This window comes from Lagopus leucura, unplaced genomic scaffold (genome assembly GCF_019238085.1).
Source record: "Lagopus leucura isolate 7727_CA_CO unplaced genomic scaffold, USGS_WTPT01 Super-Scaffold_100030, whole genome shotgun sequence".
Classification (NCBI taxonomy): Eukaryota; Metazoa; Chordata; class Aves; order Galliformes; family Phasianidae; genus Lagopus; species Lagopus leucura.
Genome location: NW_024962281.1, coordinates 2,615,785 through 2,624,460, shown reverse-complemented (window position 1 = coordinate 2,624,460; position 8,676 = coordinate 2,615,785). Strand labels below are relative to the sequence as shown.

At 56.0% G+C, this 8,676-nt stretch overlaps 1 protein-coding gene and 1 long non-coding RNA gene across 5 annotated transcripts in view; one reads left to right on the top strand and one right to left on the bottom strand.

The window, feature by feature from the left end:
• The first annotated feature begins 544 nt into the window (after positions 1-544).
• The window catches only part of PITX1 (paired like homeodomain 1), a 14,488-nt gene continuing 6,356 nt past the window's right edge, over positions 545-8,676 (top strand). The window contains exons 1-3 of one of the 4 annotated variants that reach the window (XM_042881626.1): positions 545-569; positions 2,600-2,747; positions 8,127-8,308. In XM_042881626.1, coding sequence (XP_042737560.1) covers positions 2,710-2,747; positions 8,127-8,308 — 220 coding nt within the window. In that variant the 5' untranslated portion in view covers positions 545-569; positions 2,600-2,709. Of the gene's footprint in view, positions 570-2,599; positions 2,748-7,701; positions 7,723-7,754; positions 7,899-8,126; positions 8,309-8,676 lie in introns of those variants that run through there. The other 3 variants (XM_042881628.1, XM_042881629.1, XM_042881627.1) reach the window with 3 other exon arrangements.
• On the bottom strand, positions 1,212-3,131 carry LOC122185645. Its single transcript, XR_006180938.1, has 3 exons — positions 3,062-3,131; positions 1,421-1,564; positions 1,212-1,290 (listed from the first exon to the last, which is right to left on the bottom strand). It is a non-coding gene; the product is annotated as an uncharacterized LOC122185645 (long non-coding RNA).

Sequence of the window (8,676 nt, the reverse complement as noted above, 5' to 3'; positions counted from 1 at the left end):
AAATGGATAAAGGGGTCTGGGGAGGGATGTAGGGCTGTTGGGGAAGCGCAGCATTCCAGACCCATGCAACTCATCCCTGCAACCCTACGGCCTCCCTTCAGCCTCTGCTCCAGCTCTGTTTGCTGCCTCACCTCCATACCAAACACTGCAGCAGGAGCATTTCCTCAGGGCTTCTCTCTGGGGGAAAAATTAAAGAAAAAAAAAAAAAAAGTGGCCACTGCTTTCCCTGCCCCCTCAGCCGAAGAAAACCAGCCGGGAGGAAATGAAGAGGGCAGGGGCCGTGGAACCTTGAGCACGGAGCCGCCCGGGGAGCAGCACCGAGCCGCCAGCGGTGGGGCGGGGGGGCCCGACCCGGGATGCCGCTGCCGCGGGACGGAGATGCAGGACCCGGGGCTGCGGGTTCCGCCGTTCTCCCGGTGCGGCCGGCCCTGCCCCCGGCCCTCCCCCGTGTGCGGCACCCTGGGACGGGGCTGACGTCAGGAGGAGACGGGGAAATCTCCGAAGAAAACCCTGGAGCGGCGGGCAGGGCGCGCACAGCGCCCGCCGGGCCCGGCACCCCGCAGCGCCCGGTAAGTGCTCCGGGACGGCCCCACGCGCGTCCCCGCGTTCCCGACCCCTCCACGCGCGTCTCCCCGCGTCCCGCACGGTCGGCCCCGCGCTCCCGTCCCTCCTCCCCTCGTGCGCCGAGACGCGTTCCCCCCCCCCCCACGCGCGTCCCTCGGGTCGCGTCCCGGCCCCGTTTTCCCCTCTCCGGAGGTGCGGAGCGTTGCGGGGCCGCGCGGTTCGGACCGGCAAACAAAGCGGGGCCGGGCCGGGTCGAGGGAAGGGGGGGGGGGGGTTGCGCCCCTCACCGCTCCGCGTCGCCGCCCGCCCCGCAGCTCTGCGCCCCGCGCACGGCCGCGGCCCCTGGCATCGTTCTAGCGCGTAAATTCTTTTCAGGGCCTCTGCGCTTCGTCAGCACTGACAAATACGCATGGAAACGTAATTCCAAAAGGGTTACCTCATTTTATTTCAGATTTTTGTCGCCGTCGTTGTTGTTGTGTTATTATCATTTTATCGTAAGCGCACCGTTTTCAACTCCGAGTTCTTCTCCTGAGCAGCGCGGAGCGAAGGACGGTCCCTACTATAGGATGGGGCGGCCGGATCGGGGCCCCGGGGGTGGCCGGGGATGGCAGCACGGAGGGGCTGAGCCGGGACAGGTGGAGGGATGGGGGGCACGGGGAGCTGCGTGGGGCTCAGCCGGGCAAGAGAAGCGGGCGGAGAGAGTCTGGCTGCCGTTCAATTAATTCCCTGTTCGGAAAAAGAATATTCTTCCTTTCCCCTGCTTTTTTTTTTTTTTTTTCCACTTTGCGTGTGTTATTATTATTATTATTACTATTATTATTACTATTTACATTCTGATTGGAAAAAATAGACACACCTTTAGGAACCCCCACTCTCCAGCAATGTCCCGCAACTCCTCTCCGTCCAACGGGGGCGAAATTCTCGGAGCGGTGGAAAAAGGCTTTTTTTTCCTCGTGTTAACTCCGTTGAATGGACGTGCGGAGTTCCCCCCCGACGGTACCTTTAGAAGAATTTTCAGGTGTCGCGTAAAAGATCGTCCCTAAGAGCGTTTTCTGTTATTTCGTCCTTATTTCTTAACCTCGCTATAAGCGAACACAAACGGCGAGACACGAAATGAACAAAAAAAAAAAAAAAAAAAAAAAAAAAAAAGCAAATGCAGTGCGGGTAGCGAGGACCGAGACGCCGTTTGCTTATTTCCTAATAGTCTTAAAATACGTGATTTCTGCCTTCCAACCCAAGGGATGCTTTCCCTGCGCCTGTGAGCTAAAACCCGGCTTCCAAATAATTGCTGAGAGCTTCTTCTCTTGGAGAACGTCCCCAAAATCCTTCTGGTGCCTGAATTACTGGCCGAGTCCTGGAGATCGCGAGCCGGAGCGGTGACACCGTTCCCCGGACGCGGTTTAGCCGAACGAAACCCTGAGCGGGACAGAGATTTCCCCCGACAGCCGCCGACGAACGGCTCCGAGCCTCTCCTTTACTATCGGTTTTATTGTTCGAGCAGATTTCATTGTGAAATCGTGTATTTCCCGGGCTCTGTCCTCCTTACCGGGTGGAAAGAAGAGCGCGTTCCTCGGAGAAAATCACTGCGGGTTGAACGGTGCGTTATTTCCCACCCCCGTCCCGAGCAGCCCGCATAGATGCTGCTTTTAAATAACAAAAGGGGAGGAGAAAACATTCTCTAGTAAAGCCGAATTCCTTCGTTAGACCGCCTCCTAAACGTGCTAATAAAACTAATTCGTTTTATTTGCCCTGAACTTTTATATCTTGCCCCGTGCGCTGATTAGCGCAGCCCTCTGGAAGGCGGTGGTGTTCTCCTATCTCTCGTTTAGATGTGCCCGTTAAGACACGGCCGTTCCCACAGTGAAACTGGGAAGAAAATTGTCCCCGTTCGTCATCGAGGGACAGCGCAGAGCCTTTGTGGGAGGAAAAATAAGAAAAGGGGGGAAAAAAGACTGGGAGGGAAAGAAAAGAAAATAGAAGAGAGGGTGCTGAATGCACACAAAGGTGAATTGTTTCTCCGATTTTGCTTTTTAAGGCAGGAAACGTGTGGCTCTGCAGAGATTCACGGCTGTTCTGAGAACATTAAAGCGCGTTCAGCCCTTCAGGAAATGTTCTGTTTAGGGGAAATGCGTTCCCGCCATCCAAATGCTGCAGCAATTAAGAGGTTGTTCGCCCGAAACAAGGTGAGGGAAACCCACAAGGAAACGTAGCATCGGTGGTACCAAATGCGGCCCCTTTTCCTGCAGAAGAACGATCTTTATAAAATGCCAACGGAGTGCCCGGTCCTTAGATTACCCTGCACCAGAGGCATCTTTTTTAGTCCACAAACCAAACCTATTTCGGACCTAAAGATGCACAGAGTAACATGAGCAGGCTGCCTTGCAAGCGCCGGTGCCCCTTCCTCCATCAATTAATAAGAAAAGCATGTTCCCTCTGCTCGGAGAGGGAACTGTGGGACTATAATACGGCCCTTTCCCCCTTTCTCCCCCCTCCCTACCGAGAGAAGCAGCCTCCGCACCCCGAGCTGTCCATCCTCTGACGGTGGCATTGCTGATCCCACTCTGCGGACAACCAGGACTAAACTCGAGCCGCTGCTGACAGCGGTTTTGCTCAGAGCGTGGCTCGGTGCTCGTGGTCTGAGGGATGCAGAGAGGGCCACGGAACAGAGCCAGAGCGGGGCTGTGCCCAACGGCACTTGGGAAAAACGGAGTTATCCCAGGAGATGGTTTAATTTTGGGGACAGGAGGGCCGAGGAGAACCCCCACACACACACACCCCGTTTGCTTCCAGCTGCAGAAACCCGAATAGGAAAACCCTTTCTCCTCCCGTCATTCGCCGCGTTTTAAGAAAGCCTTGGGGTATCATTTGTATCTGTCAGAAAACATTAAGCCTTCAACTTTTTCATCCCGACTTTTTGGAAGCGCTGCCGTTGGCCGCCTGCGCCTGGGGCAGCCCCGGGCCGGTGGGGGTCCAAGCGCAGAGGGGCACCGGGAGGCACCGGGATGCGCCGGCTGTCACGGGCCGAATGCCACCAAAACATTCCGTTTGCCCCTCTCTGGAAAAAAAAAATATATATATCAGTTTCCCCCCGAAAATTGTGCTTTCCCCACTGGGTTTGAATAGCGGTGGGGCAGGGCCGGCCGGGTCGAGATGAGCGCGGTGCCCCGCGGGCAAATCTCGGGGAGTAACGGGGGGCTTCGGGAGGCCGGGGGTGGCAGGGACGGCCGGGGGAACCCTGAGCGCCCGCGGAGCCGGAGATTGGCTGTGCCGACGGAGACTGCAGATCCAAAAGGGACTGATCTCGTTTTGCTCAACTTCTTAGGAAAATCGCTCTCCTGGCTGCGTAGAGGACGGGCCGGCTAGGAGCCAGCGTAATTTTCCACCTTCCTACCCTGAGCGATTTAACATGCTTTCTCGGCTGGGATTCTTCCCCCTCTCCGCTTCCCTCTGCCCTCTCGTGGGCACCCGAGGGGGACCCGGTTCGGACGGGGTGGCCGCAGAGCTGTCCGTGTCGGGGCTCGTTTCGTGCTCGCCGTTTTTTGGGGACTGCTCGGTTAGAGCCATGCTGGCGGGGGCGTTCACAGCCCCAACAAGATGGTGCTGAGCTTTTCCTTGCTCTGGGGCGTACACTCGGGTCTCTGCTTGGCTCTGTTAAGGTGATGCTGCTTGGGCAGGACCCACGGGACGTGGAACCGACGGACACCACCCCCGTTACTCCGCGACAGCAAACTCCGTCCCATTGGAGCGGTCCGAGCTCCGCGGGGCACCGCGCAATCCGCGCATACTGTGTGTATCTCCCCTGCCTACTTGCTCCCAACCCAGAACCACGCAGCAAAGGATTGACAAGGGCCGGAGGCTAATAATCGCTTATCTACTCATGCGAGGGGCATTTTCACCGTCGGGGAGTTTTAAAAATGCCCCTGTCACAGCGCAGCCGGCTATGCGCACGGAGGAGCTGTGCGTTTCCAGCAGTTGTCACCTCCCTGCCGATGTCTCCTGCTTCAGTCAGTGGCGGTGGCCCTTCACCACCCCCCGCACCTTCAGCCGGGCACTTTTGGGAGGGTTTTATTATAGATGTTGTTTTCCTGCAGCCAATTCCCTTCTACGGGGCTTCGGGAAGAGTCGCCAGGGTGAAGGTTGGCTGGTTTGCCTTGGCTTTGCTTGGGCTTGTTTTGACTGACTTTGCTTTGGATGGGTTTGGCTGGCTTGTGTTTAGATTGGATTGGTTTGGTTTGGTTTGGTTTGGTTTGGTTTGGTTTGGTTTGGTTTGGTTTGGTTGCATTCAACTGAGTTGGTTTGGGTTGGCTGGGCTTGGGTTGGATTGAGTTGAGTTGGACTTGGTTGAGGAATGTCTCCCTTATCCCTTGCCTCACTACTGCTGTTTTTATTGTTTTGCATTTGTTTGTTTGTTTATTTGTTTATTTTGGGAGGGTTTCCCTCTCCTCTCGGACTGAGGTGCACTTGGGAGGAGACGCTTTCATTTTCGTAACGATTCCCAATAATTTATAGACTGAATCTGAGTCCATACAATGCTAATAAATCTGAAGAGGAAAAGCTGGCGGAGACTTCTTAACTTCGCTGCCTGATATACGGCCCAGGTGGTTTTGTGTTGGCTACAAAAGCGGCCGCCAGCCGGGGATGGGAGCTCCTTTCCAAAAGTAGGAAAGCTCCTGCAGGGTCTCTGGCGCAGGACTCGTTCCGGGATGATGGGGAGGGACTGTGGGCCCCTCTGAGACCACTGGGTGATTCTCCAGTTCGGTCTTTTCTCGTCCTCTTCTCAACTGAGTTACAAATGGCGTGGCCAACTCCAGTTTATTCATAAGAGCCGCGGCTCGTTCTTGCATTATTTATGGCAGGAGGAAAGGAGAGGTGTATTTGCGACCCTGCAGCCCTGGGCCGGGGGAGTCCCGGCTGCGTGGGCCCCGGGTCCGGCTCGGGCAGGCACTGCGAGGAATTTTCCCAAGCAAAATCACCGCGGCCCCCGGCCCCAGTCCTCCACGGCCCTTCCCACACCCACGAGGGTCACGGCTCCCTCAAGGGGTGTCCCCACAGGGACGGGTGGGAGGCTGCCCCGTGGCTGCGGCCTCGCTTCCCTTCTTCCAGCATCAAAAGATGCAAGGCGTGACGTCAGGGAAACGGGGCGTGACATCACGCGGGGGTGAACGTGACGTAACGCCTAAAGGAGAGGGATGCAGAGAAGGGATGTTCCCGGCACTCGAAACGGAGCGGGCCTGGGTGGGGAAAAAGGAAAAATGCAAATGTGGGGAGGACCGGTTTGTCCCGACAATGTGTCGTCCGGGTAGAACGGGAGGAGACGGCTCTGTGTGACAGGAACCCTCCCAGCTCCTAAAGAGCAGAGCAAGAAAGCGCCCTGAGTCCCACATACGACATACATAAGGTGTATGTAAGACATGCATAAGGCGTATATAAGACATACAGAAGACACATACAAGGCATGAAACAAACACGTATCTCCATGTGTGATACTCTGGATCCGTGTACAGGTGGGCAGTGAATGCCTGATCATGGCCCGGGCACGGACACGCATGGAGAGAAGGGCAGGATGCCGGGCAGGGCACGGAGCCCTTCTCCACCTCCCCACCCCCCCGCCGGGCCCATGCCCCAGGGACGCCCTCAGAGGAAGAACGCTATCCCAGGAAAAGCCTCTGCGTCCTGGCTGAGCCTTTCCCTGAGTCCAGCCGAGGGATTTGATCCTAGAACGAATTTTGAAAATGCGTTTTATAGAGCAGAACAAAAAGTGAAAATTGGGCTGAGGGTAAAAAAAAAAAAAAGAAAGAAAAAAGAAAGAAAGAAAAAAGGAAGAAAAAAGGAAGAAAGAAAAAAAAAATAAAAGAAAAGAAAAGAAAAAGAAGGAAAAATCCCGCCTCCGGTTTTCAAGCTGCTGTGAGCAGTGGGTTTAAAATAGCCGGAGCAGAGCGGCCGGGCTGTTGGCAGCTGCCCTCCAGCGCAGCAATCCTGGCTCCAGCCGAGAGCTCCCGGAGAGCTGCCCGGGGCTGCCCCTCTTCCGGCCCCGCAGAAATTCAAATAATAATAATAATTTAAAAATAAATAAAAAAGAAAGAAAAAGAAAGGAGGGGACTGTGAAATGTATCGGCTGCGGAGCTGGAAAAGAAAAGAAAGAAAATGGATAGAGACCTGAGCGTGACAGCACCTACCTTACACACCCTGAGCTGCAAAAGGCTTTGGAGATCAGAGGTTCAGAGCCGGACGTAACAGCCCGGTGAGGGAAGAAAGAAAGCCCGCACTGCAGCATTGCTCCACTCCACTTTCCATAAAACAGTTCAAAAGTTCTCTCCCACATCTTTACTTGATTTGAAAGCAAAATAGAGTGTCAGGATGGATCAGTTAAAGGGGGCCGAGAAAATAAAGAGGAGAGAAGGTCCCTTCCACGGGCAGAGCGCAGCCGAGATCCCCACGCATCCCCTCGCCCTGTCCCCCAGATCACCGCTGCTGCCCTTCAGCGAGTGAAAAAAAAGAAGTGTTAGAAAGGGATAAAACCGAATCAGACACAAATCCCTGGGGGCCGTTCCCAGGGCAACCCCCGCAGCTCGGAGGGATCCGTTCCCCGCGGGACTCGAACTCGCCGTGGGGTCTCTGCGCGGGGTGCGCAGCTCGCGCGGACAGGAGGCCCGGGGGGGGGGGGGGGGGGAGGGAAGGGGAGGAAGGGGGATGCGCGCGGAGATGCGCACGGGAACAACCTGCCAGGGATGAAAGGAGGCCAAGGGGTGCTGCCACCCCCCCCACCCCCACCCAGAGGTTGAGGGCAGGCAGAGGGGGAGGGGGGACGAACCGCCCTCCGCACGGCTGGGAATGATTTTCCACCTTTCCATTCGTTATGAAATATTTTTAATACCTCGGCGAGGTATTTGGGGGAGGCGGCGGGGGGAAGCGGCGGGGGAAGGCTGGGGGAGCACCTTCAAGAGCTGCATTTCTCTCACGAAGAAGTCAGGAGGGGGGAAGGGGTGCGGGGCGGCCGCGCAAGAAGCGCGCAACTTCGGCGGGGAGCGCGCAGGCAGGTCCGCCCGCGCGGCCGGGCTGGGCGAGCGCTAGATGGGAGTGATGCATGAGCGAGACGGGGAGGTTTTAACCTTCAGGGGGAGGAGCCCCGTTTAACTACAGGCATTTGTTCTAGGGCAGGTCACTTTAATCTCTTTAGCTTTAAACTGTCCAACTCGCAACTCGCGTTTCTCTATAAGGGATCTTTACCACTTTCCTGCCTATGCGGCCGGACTGCCGTGCCTCTCCCCGCGCAGAGCCCGGCGGCTTCCAGGCTCTGCCCAGATCTCTTCTTCCGACACCCTTAAAATAATACTGTTAGTAATAAGTGGATTTGCTTTTGTTTTTGTTTTTGTTTTTTTTGTTGTTGTTGTTGTTGTGTTTTGTCGTGGTTTTTTTTTTTTTTTCCCTTAAAGAAAAAAAAAAACAAAAACAAAAAACGAGAGAGAGAGAAAAAGAGAGAGAGGGGAGAAAAAAAAAAAAGCAAAAAAAAAAAAGCTCCTTGTTCCTTTCTGTGTGGAATAAACACCTGCAAACTCCCCCAGGCAGCCCGGCGCCCCCGCCATGGATTCCTTTAAAGGTGGAATGAATTTGGAGAGACTGCCCGAGAGCTTGAGACCCCAACCCTCCCATGACATGGCTTCCAGCTTCCATTTGCAAAGATCCTCGGAGCCCAGAGACCCGATCGAGAACTCGGCCAGTGAATCCTCCGACACGGAGGTGCCAGGTAACCCCCCCGCGGCCCCTGCCCGCTCCCCCCGCGCCTCCCCCTTCCCCTCCGCGTTTTCCCTCCGCGGGGCGCTCGGCGGTTCCGCGCAGCAGCGAGCGGCGGTGTGGGCCGGGGGGCGGCTGTCCCTGCTGTCCCCGCTGTCCCCGCTGTCCCCGCTGTCCCCATCCCCTCAGAACCCCGAGAAGGGGCGAGAGGGACCGGCACGGAGCGGCTGTCACCCGCGAAGAGGACACTCGCGGCCTCCGAGCCCCATCCTAGAGCTTCTTTCGTGATTATTTTTCTTTCTCCTTCCCCAACTTTTTTTTTTCTCTTTCTTTCTTCTCTTTCTTCTCTTTCTTCTCTTTCTTCTCTTTCTTCTCTTTCTT